The sequence below is a fragment of the Bombina bombina genome, chromosome 8 (assembly GCF_027579735.1).
Source record: "Bombina bombina isolate aBomBom1 chromosome 8, aBomBom1.pri, whole genome shotgun sequence".
NCBI classification, from domain to species: Eukaryota; Metazoa; Chordata; class Amphibia; order Anura; family Bombinatoridae; genus Bombina; species Bombina bombina.
Window position 1 is genome coordinate 244,277,151 of NC_069506.1, and position 22,918 is coordinate 244,300,068.

The following is a 22,918-nucleotide window of genomic DNA, read 5'->3' on the forward strand; positions in this document are numbered from 1 at the left end:
ATATGCTGTATGTATGTGTGTATGTATGTATATATATATATATTTTTTATATATATATATATATATATATATATATATATATTCACACATATATACACACACATATTTAGCCATATCTATATACATTGGAGCCCTTTCCAAACACTTTGCTATATACTGTATCCCTTTTAACCCTTTTGAAACCTTTTTATTATTATTAAAATTATATATTTTTATTAAGAAGTGTTATATATATGTGTATAATACTTTATTTTGATGTGTGTCGTGATACTTTTTTTTAACCCTTACAGTTTACTTTAGGGGGTCCATTTATTAATGTGCGGACGGACATGATCCGATATAGAGGATCATGTCCGCGCACATTAATAAATGCCGACAGCATACGCTGTTGGCATTTATCATTGCAGCAACAGTTCTTGTGAACTGCTGGTGCAATACCACCCCCTGCAAATTCGTGGCCAATCAGCCGCTAGCAGGAGGTGTCAATCAGCCCGTTCGTATTCGATTGGGTAGATTGCTGTCCGCCACCTCAGAGGTCTTAGGACTGCTACTTCTTAACTTCCGCTTCAGCCAGAACTGAAGCGGAGTGGGTCAGAGGCAGCATCTGCTGCTTCTTAAATAGACCCCTAAGTCTCAAGGTGAGCTAAATATTCTAGCGCTGTTCAAGCTTTCTCTCAAGCACAACCTATAACTTTCAACTTGTAATACCAGCTCAAATTAGAACAGTTACAGTCACAATATCCATTGAAAGTAATAATTGATCAACCTTAGCACGCTTTACCATGGATCTGTAATATCAAAGTGGTGTGCTAATGATAGTGCGGTCAAGCGGAACTGGTTATCACATGCGTGTTATCATTAGCACGCCACTTGTAATCTAGCCCATAGTATCTGGTATTGGTGATCAAGGAAACTGCCCTGATTGCAATTTCATGGTTCCCAAATGATCAAAACAATATTATCATCATAGTCAAAATGTGGCAGTAAAGTCCTCTGTTGCAGATGGATTGCCCCTTGGACACTAATGAGTTATATACAACTTTGCTTCAAAATACATTGTAGCTCTCTTTGTCATTGTATAAGTCACCCTAACCCTACTGATTAATGCTCAATAACCTGCACATATCTTGAGCACTATATGTTTGACATTGTTACAAATGTTGCAAGCATAGCTACCATATAGTGCTCTCTGCTGAGGCTACCTCAGTATGCTTTCTTGGAAGGGAGCTGCCATTGTACTATATTTGAATGTCACATAAAAGACTAACAAAAACAACGCAAAGTTTTTACTTGGCAAACTCAAATGAATTGAACTGGAGCCAATATATTTTTATATACCAGAAGAAAAATGACAACAACAAAAAAGATAATAAACTTTGTCAGTAAACTGATCAAGATCTGGAATAAAAATATCTTTCCAAGCCTCTGTCATCTACGTAGCAGCTCCATCTCATGCAGTTATATAGCCATATCTGTGCGTTAATACATTTTAAAATCGACTGCTATACTCTAGAGGACTATAAAAGAGCATTTCAGTGCATTATGGATGGCATCTATAATAATAACAACCCATAGTGTCCAGGGGTGCAGGGTGATATTGCTTGGGTACGTGCCAGGGCTATAACCAGGCAATTACAGATTTATAATGTGGTGAACTAAATGAAGGGTCAGGGTCACTATAAAACTGTTACACACAGGTCCACCCTTTGATTTGCTCAGTCTAGTACTAAGCCTTTAAAAACGCAATGTTTACAATTCAATTTATCTTAACCACCACAGTGTAGCCAAGTACAATCCAGTGGTCATAATAGGAGAACCCTATGGGGCTGTATATCACACTTCACAAGTGCCTCTCTTACTGTTCATAGTAAAAGCCTTATTTCATGCTGCCCCTCTTAGTACCGATATATGAAGGTGCTTCATGTTGACTTATAGCTCCATCAAGCCACTCACACAAAGAGCAATTTAAACTACTGGGATGATATTCCTCCCCTATGTGTTAGAAAAATGTTGATTATGTATGATTCTGTAAAACGCTGTAAAACTAAGCCGCCTCAGTCAGTAAGCAGGTGCAAAAGCCAAGGCAGCGGAGGCTGGTGAGAAAAGCATATGTTTTCTTAACTTCTATAAATGACATCACCTAGAGTATTTCCTTTGCTGCTTTAATAAACCAGGATATGTGGTGTAGTGGTTAGACTGATGACTCCATATACACAAGGTCAAGAGATTGATTGCTTCTCAGTCCCTATCAAGGTATCATCTGAGAAAGATAAGATCGACCTTAGTTAAGGTATAGTCAGAAAGTCATTTGTGATTAAATGTGCATATGCTGTTGGGAAGAATAAGTTCAACGTCCCATGAAAATGATCATGCTGGACACGTAACACAGAGATGGGTACAGTATTCTGACATCCAAAGCTTAAACGGTATAGCCAAAAAATTGCTAAAAGAAAAAACTGTTGCAAGGGTAGTTTTATACTATGCATACTTTACTGTAGTGGTAAGGGGTAGACATATAAGCCTATGGCAGTAATGTGAAGGTGTAACAGAAAACCATCTAGCCCTATCAACATATATGTAAAAATATACAGTCTGAATATACTTACAGCCCTTTTTTTTGTTACAGCCAAAGATTACTCAGAAGAACTATAGAGAAATTGACTGAATAGAAATAAAAGAGAAATTAAAAGGGGGAAGTTAGTATAAGAGCCTAAAACAAAACAAAAAAAGGCTTTGTATCCCTACTATTTTGAAATGCATATTCTATATCCACTGGCCTTAGGATCGGGTTATGTAAGTAATGATGTAAAGCATAACTTGCTTTTACTATTGAGACAGCAATTATATTATTACCTTTAATAAGCGCAATAATGAATATGCAACCAAACACCAACACAGGTCATGTTCGTTATTACTCTTTTTATAGATTACATTTTCAGCTTGGTATTGATATTAGTAAGAGCCTAGTGTTCATTCACGTTTAATGAGCTATTCTTTTTCACATACTTAGACACATAGTAATAGATTGCGAGCTCAACAAACATAATCACATAATGATTTGGCTGTCGGAATATTATTATTGATATGGACTTGAGTAAAAATGCAAATATTATGATATATATATATATATATATATATACACACACATATTTAGACACAATGGAGCCCTTCCCCTTGCCATATGACATATCCCTTTTAGTCCTTTAAAAACATTTTTATTAATTTGTTAAATGTTATATTTTTATTAAAAAGTATATGTGTGTGTTTATATACAGTATATATATATATATATATATATATATATATATATATATATATATATATATATATATATATATATACATAAACCTTCTCTGGTTAATGCAATTTACCATGGACTTGTTATATCAAGTTGCGCAGTCCACCGATCTAGCTGATCGCATCTCACGCTATAATTTGCACGACACTTAAAATCTTTCTTTTTTTTACTTTTATGACACTTTAGCAGGCTTCTCTGGTTAACTAGAAACATAATGTAAAGAGAATGTAATTTTAAGACTATTGACACTGCACTTCTGTCTGTTTAACCCCCACAATAGGGGTTAAGCACACACTAGAAGTGCCGCACGGGACCTGCAGAGCATTACTGGCCCCAAACAGCAGTTGATCCAATCAGCAGCGCAAGTTGCACAACTCAGCTGTGTAAAAAGCACTGCTGATTGGTTAAACATCAGTTTCTGCTCAGGATCAGTAGTGCGCTGCGGGTCAGAGTCTTGAGCTGTACTTTAATTGTGATTTTAACCCTTTTGAGGGAGTTAAACACTCACTAGTGCTGGGCTGACAGTCTTAAAATCAGATACAAATTAGAGCATATTTTTTTTTTTACTATTATGGCCCTTTAAGACCTCAGTCAAATAGAAAATTCCTTTCCCCCAACTCCCTTGTTAAAGGGATACTAAACCCAAATTTTTTCTTTCATGATTCAGATAATACAATTAAAGGGACACTGAACACAAATTTTTTTCTTTCGTGATTCAGACAGAGCATGCAATTTTAAGCAAATTTCTAATTTACTCCTATTATCAATTTTTCTTAGTTATCTTGCTATCTTTAATTGAAAAAGAAGACATCTAAGCTTTTTTTTTTGGATCAGAACTCTGGACAGCAATTTTTTATTGGTGGATGAATTTATCCACCAATCATCAAGGACAACCCAAGTTCTTCACCAAAAATGGGCCGGCATCTAAACTTAAATTCTTGCATTTCAAATAAAGATACCAAGAGAATAAAGAAAATTTGATAATAGGAGTAAATTAGAAAGTTGTTTAAAATTGCATGCTCTATCTGAATCACAAAAGAAAAAATTTGGGTTCAGTGTCCCTTTAAGCAACTTTCTAATTTACTCCTTTAATCTATTTTTCTTCGTTCTCTTGATATCTTTATTTAAAAAGCAGGACTGTGAAGCTTAGGAGAGAAAAAATGTGGGTTTAGTATCCTATTAGTCACAGGCATTCCATGAAGACATAAGGCCAAACAACATTTAATAAAGATAATCGTGGGTACTCATTGTGTAAAGCTGGATTTAAATCTTTTGCATTGTGTATAGCTCTTTGTATTTTAAATAAGTAATAATAACGTAATAGTTATATATGCATAGTATATAACAGGAGCTAAAAATTGCATTACAAAATACCTGAATGCAAAATAAATGTTTTATAATTGTTTAAAGCTCATTTTGTTAGATGTCGTGTGAACACACATTTTAATTTCAGTTCCTTAATCTTTCATTCTCAGTATTTCTTTGTAAAGGCTTTTTGTGCAGGTCCTTGCTATGTTGCATACTAAGTATTAATAATTCTAAGCATTGATAGAAATCTACTCTGATAGTTCAGCTCATTTAAAGACTATGATTACAATGAAAATATATCTATTTATAAAATGAGTAATTTAATAGTAAAGTGTCAATTTATTGCAGCTGGCAGAGACTACCTGTATACATCCTATGAAAAAAAAGGCATGAACTTGCATCTCAGGGAAAGAGGCAAAAATGGAAGTTATGCTCAGGTTTTTCAAATTAATATTTTAATTTTTCTATTAATACTTTTATGTGTTGGAATATTTAACCAACAATACAATAGGTGGAAATTAGATAATATTATCACTACATTAAGTAGCACTCTATGGTTCAGAAATAATTTAATTTGGTCATTTGATATTTTCACTGAAATTGTGTTATTGTATAATTATAGGATGAATAAATATAATACATCCCGATTTTTCATAGATGACAGAGACGTCCCATAAGCCCAACACGTGTGCCCAAAATTTCCTAAAAGTGTAAGCTTATTTTGGTTGTAGGCTAGCTTTAACCTTTCCCACTTGCCCAAACTACCGGAGAATTTTTCGCATCTTTGCTTTCATTCCACTTAAACAGAAAAATAGCTTTGTTTTTGTTTGCTTTTTAAATTTACCTATCAAAACTATATATTGTTTTAAGTAGACAACCCAAGGTATTAATATAGGACCATTTTGGTATATTTCATGCCACCATTTCACCGCTAAATATGATCATATAAAATGTTTTACTTTTTTTCACAAACTTTGGGTTTCTCACTGAAATTATTTGCATACCACTTGTGAAATCATGACACAAATGATTGTAAAAGCTTCTCTGTGACCCCCTTTGTTCGGGAATTAGCAGATATACATGGGGCGCAAACAAATATACGGTGCAGGTTTCGGCGCAAGTGTGGAAACCTGCGCCGCCCGTAATTTCACCTCGCCTTCAAATTCAAATCAGCCAATCGGATGAGAGCTACTGAAATCCTATTGGCTATTCAAATCAGCCAATAGGGTGGGCTTTGTGTGTTTTTTGGCAAAAGAGCTGATTATCTTGGGGCAATGCCCTGCAAAAAGTCCTTTTAAGGGCTACTGGTAGTTTATTAGATTAGGGGGTGTTTTTATTTTGGGGGGGGGGCTTTTTATTTTCATAGGGATTAGGTGTAATTAATTTAAAATTTTGTAATTTTATTTATTATTTTCTGTAATCTTAGATTTTTTTTTCTGTAATTCTTGCTTAAAGGGACAGTCTACTCCTGAATTTTGATTAGACTGCCCCTTTAATTTATACTTAGTTTATTTGTATTTTAAAAGTAGTGTTTTTATTTTAATTTTATAGTAACTTTAGTATTTTGTAAATTAGGTAATTTTAGTTTATTTAGGGGGGGTTAGGTTAGGGGGAGTTAGGTTAGGTTAAGGGTTAGGTTTATTGCGTTGTGGGCTATGGCGGTTTAGGGGTTAATAGACTATATTAGTTATTGCGGTGGGGGATTGCGGTTGACAGGTAGATTGCGCATGCGTTAGGTGTTAGTTTATTTTTGCAGGCATTTTCGGGAGTTACGGTGCTCCCATACTCAGCGCAAGGCTTGCTGCGGCTGCCTTTTATGGCGAGGTAAAAATGGAGTAAGATTTTTCCATTTTCGCAACGTAAGTCCTTATGCTGGATATTGGATACCGATTTGCGATGCGGTTCTATGTTAGCCTATGGGAGTAATAATTGCGGGCGACGGGTGAAATATACGCGCGTAACTTGTATGCTACACCGTATATGTAATACCAAAATCGCGTAAAATCTGGCGGCGGAGGATTTTGCGGGCGACGCTGCATATGTAATGGAGGCCATGGTTTTGCCACTACTTTTTGGTCATTAGAATGGTGCTTATTGCCGCTGAGCACCACACTTCTATTATTCCTGGAAGTTAAAGGGTTAATGAGGTAGCTTGCAAGGTTATTTTAGCTTTAGTGTAGAGATTACCCTCCCACCTGACACCTCCCACCCCCTGATCTCTACCTGATTCCTCCCAAACAGCTCTCTTCCCTCCCTAACCCCCCCCCCCCCCAAATTATCAACACCATCTTAGGTACTTGCAGACAGTCTGCCAGTATGCAGTTTATTTATTTTTTATTATTTATTATTATTATTTATTATTATTATTATTATTTTATATATATATTTATGCAGTGTAGTGATCCTCCTCTACCCACCCAGTGCTGCAGATACTCTACCTTTACAAGTATTCTAATAGGGTCACTTGATGCAATACTTTTTTTTTTTACCAAATTTAAAAAAAGCAAATATTACATCAGTAACACTTAGAAAACTCTATTGCAAAATGGGTTTTGTAAATATTTGTAAATTGTAAAATTGTCCCACATCTATGTTATTAGGATGGTCTTGACTCAGAATCCTTGTAGGCGCGAACAAAGGGTTGACCATGGGTGGTAGTGAGTGATCTCGAAGTGTTGTTGTTTTTTACCTAAACCTCATTCAAGCAGGTCGGATTTTAATTGCATCATTTTGGATACCCCATGCCCATTTAAATGTATCCGTCCACATATAATGTTTATTCTTACAACTCACTCACAGGAATATAAATATTGATATCTGTATCTCAAGTCCAGAGTTGCTATGCAATGTATTGGAACCTCTTTTCAGCAGCCATGGGCTTACACTTTATATTAGATCATTTTAGGCTACTTTTGTTGACCGTAAGCTACGCAATTTCATACCTGTTTTGGCCCTCTCAAATCAAAATGTCCAGATGTTTAAAATAGTGGCGATACTGGGGTTTTTTTTCCAAGGCCAGCAAAGTTTATATTAGAAGTTCTTTTAATAAGAGATATTATATATATTAATATTATATAGCAATTTAAGAAAAATACATATAGAAACAGAGGTATAAGAATATAGGGAGTGCAGAATTATTAGGCAAGTTGTATTTTTGAGGATTAATTTTATTATTGAACAACAACCATGTTCTCAATGAACCCAAAAAACTCATTAATATCAAAGCTGAATAGTTTTGGAAGTAGTTTTTAGTTTGTTTTTAGTTATAGCTATTTTAGGGGGATATCTTTGTGTGCAGGTGACTATTACTGTGCATAATTATTAGGCAACTTAACAAAAAACAAATATATACCCATTTCAATTATTTATTTTTACCAGTGAAACCAATATAACATCTCAACATTCACAAATATACATTTCTGACATTCAAAAACAAAACAAAAACAAATCAGTGACCAATATAGCCACCTTTCTTTGCAAGGACACTCAAAAGCCTGCCATCCATGGATTCTGTCAGTGTTTTGATCTGTTCACCATCAACATTGCGTGCAGCAGCAACCACAGCCTCCCAGACACTGTTCAGAGAGGTGTACTGTTTTCCCTCCTTGTAAATCTCACATTTGATGATGGACCACAGGTTCTCAATGGGGTTCAGATCAGGTGAACAAGGAGGCCATGTCATTAGATTTTCTTCTTTTATACCCTTTCTTGCCAGCCACGCTGTGGAGTACTTGGACGCGTGTGATGGAGCATTGTCCTGCATGAAAATCATGTTTTTCTTGAAGGATGCATACTTCTTCCTGTACCACTGCTTGAAGAAGGTGTCTTCCAGAAACTGGCAGTAGGACTGGGAGTTGAGCTTGACTCCATCCTCAACCCGAAAAGGCCCCACAAGCTCATCTTTGATGATACCAGCCCAAACCAGTACTCCACCTCCACCTTGCTGGCGTCTGAGTCGGACTGGAGCTCTCTGCCCTTTACCAATCCAGCCACGGGCCCATCCATCTGGCCCATCAAGACTCACTCTCATTTCATCAGTCCATAAAACCTTAGAAAAATCAGTCTTGAGATATTTTTTGGCCCAGTCTTGACGTTTCAGCTTGTGTGTCTTGTTCAGTGGTGGTCGTCTTTCAGCCTTTCTTACCTTGGCCATGTCTCTGAGTATTGCACACCTTGTGCTTTTGGGCACTCCAGTGATGTTGCAGCTCTGAAATATGGCCAAACTGGTGGCAAGTGGCATCTTGGCAGCTGCACGCTTGACTTTTCTCAGTTCATGGGCAGTTATTTTGCTCCTTGGTTTTTCCACACGCTTCTTGCGACCCTGTTGACTATTTTGAATGAAACGCTTGATTGTTCGATGATCACGCTTCAGAAGCTTTGCAATTTTAAGAGTGCTGCATCCCTCTGCAAGATATCTCACTATTTTTGACTTTTCTGAGCCTGTCAAGTCCTTCTTTTGACCCATTTTGCCAAAGGAAAGGAAGTTGCCTAATAATTATGCACACCTGATATAGGGTGTTGATGTCATTAGACCACACCCCTTCTCATTACAGAGATGCACATCACCTAATATGCTTAATTGGTAGTAGGCTTTCGAGCCTATACAGCTTGGAGTAAGACAACATGCATAAAGAGGATGATGTGGTCAAAATACCCATTTGCCTAATAATTCTGCACTCCCTGTATATGTGGCCCCAAGTCAGCTGCAGAGGAGAACACTTTAAGATGTGAATGAGATGACAAAGAGATGGAGTTGGTAAAGGGGAAGCAGAGAACCAAATAAAATAAACTGGCACTTAGATCAGACAAATGTGTTGTGAAATCAAAGTTCTTTTTGTTTCTTGCATGTAAAGTGCGGTGTAACGCCTGAAATCCTTTCTTCGTGTAGAACTATCTGCCATTGTAATATATATTCATTTGCTCAGCATCGATGTAGTAAAGGGATTCTGTAAAGCTATCACATAACCTGTCTTTTGAGATGTAGAATTTGAACATGTTGACTAGGTCTGAAGCACAGTTGTCCTACAGTTCTGTTAATAAGTTGTGATATATAATGTAGATTCTCATATTATATATTATATTATCATACTTATTATTGTACTATATTACAATGATCAGCAGTAGCTGCTCCATTTGTTATATCACTCCTAAACACTTTAAGCCTCTTCCATGAACTTGCAACTTGCTTTTATCAGATCTGCTCTGCCAATGAATCCATTCTAGGCTTCTCTCTTTCATTCTCTACTGTATTGTTTCATTTTATGCCCAGAAGTCAACTGTATCACATTCCATACAGGGATTTCTATATCTATTTTCTTATAAAATCTGTAGATTGCAGCGCTTTTTAGTAGCATCCCTCCTCTGTATTAATTTGTATTATTTAGTCTATTTTATCTGCCCTTTTATTTACCATGAATCATTTTCATTGTGTACCTCCGCTCATGTACCTGTGGTAGTATGGTACAGAATTTGTTGGAGCTTTACAAATATCCTTTACTATATCACAACATTACCAATGTTATTAAAGTGATGGCAAATAATAGAGTTTAAAAAACTATAAGATTTACCATCACTAAAAATAAATAGGACTTTCAGTCATCACAAGAAAATGTGCTTAACCCCTTAGTGACCACAGCACTTTTCAATTTTCTTACCGTTAGGGACCAGGGCTATTTTTACATTTCTGCGGTGTTTGTGTTTAGCTGTAATTTTCCTCTTACTTATTTACTGTACCCACACATATTATATACCGTTTTTCTCACCATTAAATGGACGTTCTAAAGATACCATTATTTTTAGCATATCTTATAATTTACTATAATTTTTTTATAAAATATGATGAAAAAATGTAAATATTCCTTTTATAAGGTTTTACCATTAGATACAGTATCATATGAAGGCCTTCATATGATACTGTATCTAATGGTAACACCTTATATGAGGAATATTTACATTACCAATTGAGTATAACTGTATGAGATATCATTCCTTTTATGTTATTATCAATATTGTTAAGACCTATAGTACTGAGTTTAAGCTACTATTAACAGTGTATGTATGTGTGTGTGCATGAGTCCAGCTGGACTCTGATTTACTGGCAATTTTCAAATAAGTTATTTAGCATGAATGTGCCAATTTGAACAAATTTTTCCTTTCATATATATATATATATATATATATATATATATATATATATATATATTACTAGGGTTTGGCAATCTGCTTTTTTCTTGCAAATCTTCTTGCATTTCAAGTACATATGTATATCCATTGCCTATAACTCTAAAATTCTAGGGTGAGCTAATTTAAACACTAATAAATTAACCCTTGAATTTTGATTGTATAACACATTATCCCTCGTACCCTTACTTTCCTATCAGACTTACAATCGGTTGCCTAAAAAAAGGGTATTGCATTATAACTCAACATCGAGGCATCGCTGCAATACCCTGAAAGTATCTGGAAGCAATCACGATCACTCCCAGTGCTTAAAACCCCAGAGGACGTGCCAGGCATGTCCTTGGTCATTCACTGACAGCCAATGTAGGACATGCCTGACACGTCCTCGGTCAGCAAGGGGTTAACTTACCCTTTCTGTGTGCCACGTTATATGGTGGTAATACATGCAGCAATGTATAACATTATTTCAAACATTGTTGCAAATACTACTGCCACAAAGGTAATAAGACAAATATACACTTACAAGCCTACATAGGTATATCTATCTATCTATCTATCTATCTATCTATCTATCATCTATCTATCTATCTATCTATCTATCTATATATATCCAACACAAAGAAAGGCACTGTTAGGGCTTGTGACAAGGGAGAATTAAAATATATAATGTTTCCGGTTTTCAACCTTGTGAGTGATTACATCTGAAGAAGGGGGTGAAGCTCGGAAATGTTATATATTACATCACGATTGTCACAAAACCAGAGAGTGCCTTTCTTTGTGCTGGATATTGATGGTGTTGAAGTGCACTCCGGCAAATGTTCCAGCGAGTGCTAAGCCACATTGAGGATATTAATATATATATATATATATATATATATATATATATATATATATATATATATATATATAAGGAGAGAAAACACACAATCATACAAATAATATAAAATAAAAAGGGAAATTTTAAATATTTACTTTTAGAAACATTTGGTTTAGTAACTCCCCACTTCTCTAGAAAGCTTTGAATGGTTGGGTGAGAAAGGTGTCATCCCGGGGGGGGGGGCTGTAAGTATCTATGTACTGCAGGTGGCTCTGGTGCTGTACGATACACTGCTGGCTACTGTGGCACAGGAAATGCTAGACTCTAACAGAAGCTTGTGTCATGGGAAATGCAGCAATTTGCAGCACATTTATAACAGCCAGATATCAGCACTTTCCTCGAGCTGGCACATGGCTCTCTGCGATGATATATCATTGAATGGTCATAAACAACACAGGCCGATTCAAGAAAATTATTTTTTGCTTATGTTTTCAAGCTCAGTATTTATTACAGGGTGCAGGGATAAGATTGTACTAGATACAATATAGCACTGATAAATATTAGTTAGGGACTGCAATGTATAGACTGCAAGAGATGCAGACATGTATGTTACTTGTTTATAAGTCAAGTAAATGTTTTGTATTTTCACATTTATCAATAGAATTAAGGTTATAACTAATTTAAAGGGGCATTCTAAGGCAGAAAATACAGCCCTAATTGTTAGAGCATGATTTTCTTTTGCATTTATAACTCTAGTAGAGCAAAGAACATATAAATCTATGGTGAATGTTGACACCTTTAATATTTGGGTTTGCTTAATAATATTTAGCTACTCGCCACTACTGCACACCTTACAGGTATTTAGTATGACCCTTCCACTTGGTACCTATCTAAATAAAGACATAACGCCAACATGGGGTACAAAGGCCGCAGCTTTTATTTATAAACATATATAAAACCATTCATTACTAAACAACGGTTAAACCACACAAGGCTTGCCCATAGCAGTCCCATATTCCCATTCTCCAACACCTTACCCACCAACCTCTCTCCTGCCTATCCAGGAGGTACCCCTAACTGCTATCCCTAGGCAAGCACTCCGCCCAACTGCTGCGACTTACTACACCTTAACCTATAGGGAGGGAGGGAGCTTTTCCCCCACGGACCTTGCTAAATGATCTTGGCGCTCTTTTTAGGACCTGCCTCTTCTTTAAGTAGGTTCCTCTCCGGCCCCTCCTACCCCCACTCCTAACCACTAATCTGCCTCTAGACCTACGTTAGGGTCATATACCCCTACGTAGTAGCCACTCCTCCAGGGCTCTCATACTCATAAAGCTGGGAGACTTCTGTGCTGTATAACCTAAACTGTGAAGATTGGTTTTATTTTTTGTGATTATAGGGCCCGAAAAAGTCCCAAAATGTTTCTCTTTTTTAAAATGATATTAAACAGACAATAATAAACTAACCTTGGTTGTATATACTTCTTGAGTAGTTGTAGAAAATCTGTGATCGGCAGAGCAGCTGTGCATTATTTTGTGACTATGAAGTGGTCAATACAAGGTCCTCCCAAGATGTTTTGGATTCTAGGGATATCAATATTCATAACTGTCTTGAAAAAAGGTCAGAGTCTTAATTTAGGAAACAAATTCAACTTAGTTCAATTCAGCCCAGTGTGTTGTTTGGGAAGGGCTTGTGAATCGGGAACCTAGTTAAACGGGCAATTCTTTGAAAACATATAATGTTTGTTCTGTTGTTACCAATACCCATATTTCTGGCAATCTGACAGTACCATGTTTCTAACAAATCTTTTTTCTTTTTTTCCCTCCCCATCCTTCTCTTTTCAACATATCCCTATTGTTTTGTTTTTTTACCTTATTTTATTTGTCCTTTTCTTTTGTACATTTTCATCTTCTCTTCTTGCATTTCCATCTTGATTATTTTGATCTGTCTCTAAAACCTGTATCTTTCACTGTAACTTTTTCCATCTTTTTATATTCTCGTTCTCTCATCTCCCCCCCCCCCTTTCATTTTGCTCTTTTATCTGGCTGCTCAGTGGTCCTTGTTCAATGCACCGAGTTCATCACTCCAGCTGATAATTACACCGTTTGTCAAGGGGATAACGCCACTCTCAGGTAAGGTCTATGCAGCTTCCTGACCTGTCACTGCCTAGTTACATATCTCCATCTTGCTTCTTGTGTCTATTTACAGAGTTCACTGTGGGGCTCAAATCTATAAACTCAAAGCCTGCTGCATACAGTATGCGACAATATCCTGCACATCTTTGGTTTGTTTTACTGCCGAGACAATGCAATACTAATACACACTCGCAATGAACATCTGCACAGGCCCCATACAATCGTATCATTTAATGTTCTCATGCATCAACACAATGAATGCTTTGCCCTGTCATATTGCAATTGTTCTGTGTGTACCCGGGGATACTGGTGTCACATCTGAGCTGGCAGCTGAAATGGAGACGCAGTTTATGATGTATTTGTGCAAAAATTAACAACTTCCTCCCATAGTGGCAGAACTATAAAATTATGGCACAAGAATGTTCTGAGTCCCTTTCTGCACTTGGTTATTTTGCAGTATATTAACTTACATTTATTTAAAAAAAAAAAAAAAAGAAAGAAAGGAAAAGAAAAAACAAATAACTTTTAATCAATTAATACTAAAAATAATACAGGTTAAAAAACAGACCCCCAGAATTAAATCAAATAGCTGCTGTGAGCAAGAGAGAGAGAAATTAAAAGCTGTCTATTTACACAGAATTAACAAGTATCTAAATACAGACATGAAGGTAGACTTCATTAGACTATAGACCCATTGTGCTGCATGAATCAAACAAACCCCCTATCAGACTATGATTACATTAAAGGGACACTGAACCCAATTTTTTTCTTTCATGATTCAGATAGAGCATGACATTTTAAGCAAATTTCTAATTTACTCCTATTATCAATTTTTCTTCGTTCTCTTGCTATTTTTATTTTAAAAGTAGGAATGTGAATCTTAGCAGCCAACCCATTTTAGGTTCAGCACCATGGATAGTGCTTGCTTATTGAAGGATTACATTTACCCACAAATAAGCAAGCATAACCCAGGTTCTCAACCAAAAATGGGCCGGCTCCTATGCATCATATTCTTGCTTTTAAATAATGATAGCAAGAGAAAGAAGAAAAATTGATAATAGGAGTAAATTAGAAAGTTGCTTAAAATTGCATGGTCTATCTGAATCATTAAAGAAAAAAAATGGGTTTAGTCCCTTTATGTCCCAACAGGGAGGCTCTGGGTGGGCTTATCTTATACTCTCGATCCATGTACATCCATAATTATTGTTAATAAAAAGGTATAGAGGATAGTCACCTTTCATTTCCTCACACAAGCTATACCAGCAAGCAAACACCTTATGTGCGTTTTGCCTGTAGCTTTCTCAAAGCCATGTGCACCCCCTCTTATGTGGTTCTTTGAATACTCTACATAGCCAATCACAAACCCTCCAATGATAACACAACTTAAATTCATGAATATAAAGTACACCCTGTATTATTATAACTTGTTTATATCAGTTTCTAGTGTGACTGATAACTTCCAAGATTTTGGAAAATATTAAGGTTTAACCACAGGGGATATACCATTATTGATAAGGTAAATCCTACTGATCAATGGGCTAGATTATGAGTGGAGCACTATTTAGTGCTTCTGCTCGAGCGTAAACTTTGCTCGACTTCAGCTTTTTGCACTCGCCGTGTACCGCACTTATCACAAGTTGAAAGTAAAATGTATTCGCTCCCGCTAACTCAATGCATGTAAAAAGCCCTAAGTTAGAATATAGTGACTGTATATTCCCCTACAGACTTCAATGGAGCACAAAAAGTGGAAAACACCCAATAAGTTGTGCAAACTCAATCACATTTAACCAAGTGCGCTAATCCGACATGAAATATTAATATTTAACATTCTAATAGAAGAATATGTTCTATTTATTCATAAATACATATATATATATATATATAATGTTTTTTAGGTAAAATATATATCTATACCTATATATATATTTATATAGAAAATCCCACCGCTGCCACCAATGTGACGGATACCCCCAGCTACCCCGACTGGGTAGCTCTGCCAAAAGGGGTCCTGCTTCCTCCCTGCCGACTGCAGCTATGTAGCTGGCAAGTGACCACAGCCTGTAGGCACCCCTGATGCCTGACAGCACCAGTACTCAGGGTCCCACCCTGTGGCAGACTCCAGCTACCCAGACTAGGTAGCTCTTCCAGCGTGTCCTTCCTCTGCCTGGAACAGGCTGCTATGTAGCTCAGGATAGTGATTTTAGCTGGAGCTCACCCAAATAACTAGACACACTAGCATTCAGGTTACACAGGCACTGATTTTATTGAAAACATACACTCCTTTTTTACAGACAGTTCATCTTGATAAGACCCTGGACAATCCCACTATTTACCCACCTTTCCTGCCCCTCCAGACAGCCCGGCACCTCCACAGGAGCCACAGTCTCACATAATCCCAATACTTAGGGGTGGCGGTTTTGGGTGATCCCGGTGGAGCAGCGGCACTTTCAGCTCTCGGTCTCCAGATGCCACAGTCCAAAAATCAGCATGATTCATTACTGGGGACCGGAGTTACAGTCTGTTGAAGTTATGGGGTAAGGGGTGTCCAAAATCCCCAGTTCCCAAAGGAGCTCCCCTCTTGTAATTACCCCACCTCTTGTCCTCCCTAGGGGCTACTAATCCCCAAAAGAGCGGAGCTCTGGGGCATATGTTTGCTGGAGCAACGTGGGGTAAAGTTAGCGGGTTTCCTGCTGTCTTGTGGCCGGCTGGGAGTTCCAGGAGAATGGCCAGCCTGAGAGGGGTTAGGCGGGTGTCCATTGTGAGGTGGGCAACTGGGAGTTCCAGGAGCCCGGCCAGCCTAGGAGGGTTTTCCTGGTCATAAACCAACTCTTCTCTGAACACAAAAACATGCCAACATAAAGCAAACAAACAGTCTCCAGAGATGGTGGTTGCTCTGAGGAGCCCAAAACCACTGAGAAACAACAGGGGTGAGGTTGTAGGGGGTAGCCTTAGCTGTCTGATATCCGTGACATCTCCCCCCCTCCAGTTCAGCAGACCCGGCTAGACCCTTAACGGGTCGGCCTGGGGCTGTCCAACGGTGGCCCCCCACTTCTAGGTTGCTGAGAGAGGTTATCCCATCTCTCCTGAGCTTGGGGCACCCTGAGGGGTTCCTGCTGGAGTTTATACCGTGTGCCCTGGGTGCAGGGATAGTCACATAATTCAAAGTCCCAAACAAGTTTGCTAAGGCTGGCTCTCAAACAATTGCTGTTCCACAAGTTCCAGTGTCCTTAAGTTCCATGGCCAAACTGTCCAGCTCTGTAACACTCTGTTGAGTACCGGCTGACCCACCCACAAACAAAGCTAGTGCCGGTTTCCCAGATGTATTCCCACCCCAGACCAGTGGGGAAGGTTGCTCCTTGGTGGGGCAGGTAAAGCTCGGGTGCCCAAACATGTGGCACCAACTGAATACACTTTTATCCTCCTTGCCCAATGCAACGCCTGCCCCCTGTGAGAAATACTCGGGGACAAGAAAAGGGTAGAGACCCTGCCAAGCTACTGAGGGGAGAGTCCGTCTGTCTCTTCTCCTGAGAAGGAGATCTACCGCTGGGGAGGGAGGTCTGCTACTTCCGCTCCATGGGAAACTGTGCTGCCGCTGGGGAGAGAGACCAACTGTCTCCTCTCCCAGAAAAGGATTCGGCTGCTGGAGAGAGATATCGATATCCGTCTCTCCCTGCAAGGGTTTCTCTGTAAGGGGAGGGAGGATGGCTACCTCTGCTCCCGGGGGATGGCTCTGCCACTGGGGAGAGAGACCGACTGTCTCCTCTACCGGCTCCTGGCTTTGCTGCTGGGGAGAGAGACCGACTGTCTCCTCTCCCAGGAAGGGGTTCTGTTTACGGGGAGGGAGGATGACTACCTCCACTCCCAGGGGATGGCTCTGCCGCTGGGGAGAGAGACCAACTGTCTCCTCTCCCAGAAAGGGATTCGGCCGCTGGAGAGAGATATCGATACCCGTCTCTCTCTGCAAGGGTTTTTCTGTAAGGGGAGGGAGGACGACTAACTCCACTCACGGGGGATGGCTCTGCCACTGGGGAGAGAGACCGACTGTCTCCTCTCCCAGCTCCTGGCTCTGCCGCTGGGGAGAGAGACCGACTGTCTCCTCTCCCAGGAAGGGGTTCTGTTTACGGGGAGGACAACTACCTCCACTCCCAGGGGATGGCTCTGCCGCTGGGGAGAGAGACCGACTGTCTCCTCTCCCGGCTCCTGGCTTTGCCGCTGGGGAGAGAGACCGACTGTCTCCTCTCCCAGGAAGGGGTTCTGTTTACGGGGATGGAGGATGACTACCTCCACTCCCAGGGGATGGCTCTGCCGCTGGGGAGAGAGACTGACTGTCTCCTCTCCTGGCTCCTGGCTCTGCCGCTGGGGAGAGAGACCGACTGTCTCCTCTCCCGGGAAGGGGTTCTGTTTACGGGGAGGGAGGATGACTACCTCCACTCCCTGGGGATGGCTCTGCCACTGGGGAGAGAGACCGACTGTCTCCTCTCCCGGGAAGGGGTTCTGTTTACAGTGAGGGAGGACAACTACCTCCGCTCCCAGGGGATGGCTCTGCCACTAGGGAGAGAGACTGACTGTCTACTCTCCTGGCTCCTGGCTCTGCCGCTGGGGAGAAAGACCGACTGTCTCCACTCCAGGAAAGGGGTTCTGTTTACGGGGAGGAGGACGACTACCTCCTTTCCCAAGGGATGGCTCTGCCGCTGGGGAGATAGACCGACTGTCTCCTCTCCCGGCTCCTGGCTCTGCCACTGGGGAGAGAGAGCGACTGTCTCCTCTCCCGGGAAGGGGTTCTATTTATGGGGAGGGAGGACAACTACCTCCACTCCCAGGGGATGGCGAGGATTTTAAACTCACCTTTTATCTCCCCCTAATTTAAAATGTTGTTCCCAAGGGATGGCTCTGCCGCTGGGGAGATAGACCGACTGTCTCCTCTCCCGGCTCCTGGCTCTGCCACTGCGGAGAGAGACCGACTGTCTCCTCTCCCGGGAAGGGGTTCTATTTATGGGGAGGGAGGACAACTACCTCCGCTCCCAGGGGATGGCGAGGATTTTAAACTCACCTTTTATCTCCCCCTAATTTAAAATGTTGTTGTATATTTTTTATATATATATATATATATATATATATATAGATGATTATATATAGGTATAGATATATACAGCTATAAATATATATATATATATATATATATATATATATATATATATATATATATTGGGATATCTATTTATAAATACATAGAACATATTCCCTTATTCCCTTATGTGAAGAACATTGGAATGTGAAATATTTACGGTAAATACACAGGTAAACACTTTAATAAAGGGACAGTCTAGTCAAAATTAAACTTTTATAATTTAGATAGGGCATGCAATTTTAAACAACTTTCAAATTTACTTTTATCATCAAATTTGTTCTCTTGGTATTCTTTGTTAAAAGCTAAACCTAGATGCTAATTTCTAAGCTCTTATCTCAGTGCATTTGGACAGTTTTTTTTACAGCAAGACACCAGTACTTCATGTGTGCTATATAGATAAGATTGTGCTCACTTCTGTAGACTTACCTATGAATCACCAATGATTGGCTAAAATGCAAGTCTGCCAAAAGAACTGAAATGCAGTAAATGACAACTGGTCGAAATAACAAAAAAAGACTATGTATTTTCAGACCTTGAATGATGCAAAGAAAATAAGTTCATATTAATTTTTAAAAACACAATACTAATGTTTTAACTTAGAAAGAGTTCAGAAATCAATATTTGGTGGAATAACCCTGATTTGCAAAGCTTTTATGCATCTTGGCATGCTCTCCACTAGTCTTTCACATTGCTGTTGGGTGACTTTATGCCACTTATGGCAGAAAAATTCAAGCAGCTTGGCTTTGTTTGTTTAACAGCTTGTGACCATCCATCTTCTTCTTCATCACATTCTAGAGGTTTTCATATGGGTTCAGATCTGGATATTGGTGCAGGCCATGACAGGGTCTTGTTCTGGTGGTCCTCCATCCACACCTTGGTTGGCTGGCTGTGTGGCATGGAGCATTGTCTTGATTGAAAACCAATCCTCAGAGTTGGGGAGCATTGTCAGAGCAGAAGGAAGCTAGTTTTCTTCCAGGATAAACTTGTACACAGCATGATTCATGTGTTCTTCATAAAGATAAATCTGCCCGATTCAAGCCTTGCTTAAGCACCAATCCTTCATCAAATTTTTACAGTGGGTGCGAGACACTGTGGCTTATAGGCCTCTCCAGGTCTCCTTATAACCATTAGACAACCAGGTGTTGGGCAAAGCTGAAAATGGGACTCATCAGAGAAGATGAACTTCCTCCAGTCCCAAACATTTAGCCTTACTCTTCTTTGCTTCTTATTGATGAAGGGCTATTTTCTAGCTTTGCACGACTTCAGCCCGACTCCTAGGAGCCTGTTTCTAACTGTCCTCATCATGCACTTCACCCCAGCTGCCATTTGCCATTGTTTTTGCAGGTCTCTTGATGTTACCCTATGGTTGTTGAGTGACATTCTAATGATTTCTGGAGAGTCATTTTTGCCCTCTGCCGGTCTGTATCTCTGTTGTCACCAATGTCTAATGCTTGACCTTGTTCTTATGAACCACCATCTTTGAGATTTTAAGGATGGAAGCAACCTGGCACTCACCGTATATGTATGAGTGTAATACTTTATGTCAATGTATTATGTTGTGTTTGATGCACATTTATTTTAAGCCTTAAGCCGTTACACAAGGTCGTCAGTTGCTCTAACCCGATGAGTGCAAATTTAGATTGCGCTCAGCGTTGCACATTTACTTTCAACTTGTAATACGCGCCCAAGATTTCAGAGTCGCAATATTGCATTGGTTTTAATGCCACTTTTCAATATGGCCTCTATTTTTGGGGGCATTGGCTAATTTTCAGAATTAATTCAGTGGCAAATAGTGTTGAATGTTGTGTGCTGACCCATACAGAAGACTAATTAATCTTACTGTTTGCATCTGTTCCTATATTCATTCATTGACATCGATGTGCAGAATCAATGTGATGTCAATATCTCCATGACAATCAGTTTACATTTTTAATTAATTGGTTTTAAGGTCAGGGTTATTTTGATAATAAATAGGGTGGTTATTTAAAAGTAATAATTCACAATTGGCCTAAGCAAAGACTAAATATCCATCAACTCACTTATTTTATTTATGGTATATTCTGTCTTTATAATCAAAATATAATTGACTTAGCTGTAAACAGTTTCTGTATTATTTTATAGCAAATTCTGTACACAGCTGCAAGAGAAATTGGATAGCTGGTTAAAATATCAATATACTGTATATTTATAGTAATAGGTATATAGGTACTGTATATAAAAATATAAATATATATAGAAATATGTATTTACAATACCAATTACATTATCCTGTAAGTGAAGAACATTATAACATTAAATATGCACAGTCAATATACATTAAAACACAGAAATACTTAAATACATCTGTACAAGTATATACATACATATATTTATATAGGTATATGTTGATATATATATATATATATATATATATATATATATATATACACAAAACACAGAAGGGAACTGCACTCTCATACCGGACCGGGTACACATCCCATGACCCTGCAACATGCTCAGCCCTGGGTGCCACTGGCACTCACAGGAAGCTGTGCTGTCCCCAGAGCTACAAGCAGTTTACCCCAGACAGGTCTGGGTGCAAGAACCATAGGGAAAATTACAAAACAAATTAATACAACACACAGAGAAAACCCAGCACTCACTTACAAGCTCTCAGCTAAGATTTAAAAGCAAAAATGGAAAGGTTAGTCACCGCATCTGGCCAAATGGGACAAGCCCAGGTACCACGTCAAGGTCCTTTCCAATACCTGAGACCCTAAAACAGCCACACAATGCAAGCTTTCAAATCCAAACAAACTGAAAACAAGGGAAGGGTGCACAGGAATATGTAACCACCCTAGACATATAGAAAACATGGAAGGGAACTGCACTCTCATACCGGACCGGGTACACATCCCATGACCCTGCAACATGCTCAGCCCTGGGTGCCACTGGCACTCACAGGAAGCTGTGCTGTCCCCAGAGCCACAAGCAGTTAACCCCAGACAGGTCTGGGTGCAAGAAACATAGGGAAAATTACAAAACAAATTAATACAACACACAGAGAAAACCCAGCATAGAGAAAAACCAGGTAACTAGCCTTTCCATTTTTGCTTTTAAATCTTAGCTGAGAGCTTGTAAGTGAGTGCTGGGTTTTCTCTGTGTGTTATATATATATACAGCAGGCAGACCAGCACTCGCCACGGTTAACATTTCATCCACCCAAGGTCTCATGTGCATGTGGAGGCACGTGCACAGTAACCCAGCTATGAATTAGTAAACTAGATGATGCACACCAGTATCAGATGTGCATAAACATGCATTTCCTACTAGTTTCAACATAACTGTATTTGCTGCTCCTCCTTATGCATAATGCAATATTTTTGCTTTACATGTCTTTTTAAGATTTTACTTTACCATCTTTTGTGATATGATCTACAAAGTGCAATTCAAAAATGCATTGTTTTTCCTTTTATGCTCAAAGCAATACACTGATATACTTTGTGTAGCCCTCAGCCTACATAACTCCCTTCCTCTACTGGTGTAGTATGCTCCAAATTAGCACCAGATGTGTTCAAAATACCAGTCTTGGAGTTAAAAAGGAATAACAGTTGTTGTATATTACAACATTTCTTATTAAAGTGTTTTTTTATATATTTGTATATACATAACATTTATCTGCAATTAAACACTGGTTTGCAAGGATCTATATACAAAAATATGTATTAAAATAATGACCCCCATAGTGTACACTTCCACTCCAATAAATAACACACTGATACTAAGCATTGGGATTGAAAATTCCACAGCCCAACTTTATTAAAACTTTATAAATATAAATAAATATACAACCTAAAGAACAATAGAAACAAGGTGCTTGCCCACCTATAACCATGTGCCACCAAGCTGTGCCAAAAACGTCCACAATTACAAATCTCTCCCACACTTCCCCAGCAGGTACCTTCATCCACTTATTGACCCTAAATTAGGCACACAGAACACTCTCTAAAGCTGTGACTATAACTCCACAAATTAAAAGAGGGGAGGAAGGGTGTGAGATACCTACACACACA

At 38.9% G+C, this 22,918-nt stretch overlaps 1 protein-coding gene across 1 annotated transcript in view; it reads left to right on the top strand.

Moving 5' to 3' along the window:
- IGLON5 (IgLON family member 5) overlaps positions 1-22,918 on the top strand; it is a 658,759-nt gene that overhangs the window by 372,183 nt on the left and 263,658 nt on the right. The window contains exon 2 of the mRNA XM_053691231.1: positions 13,657-13,735. Coding sequence (XP_053547206.1) covers positions 13,657-13,735 — 79 coding nt within the window. The remainder of the gene's footprint in view (positions 1-13,656; positions 13,736-22,918) is intronic.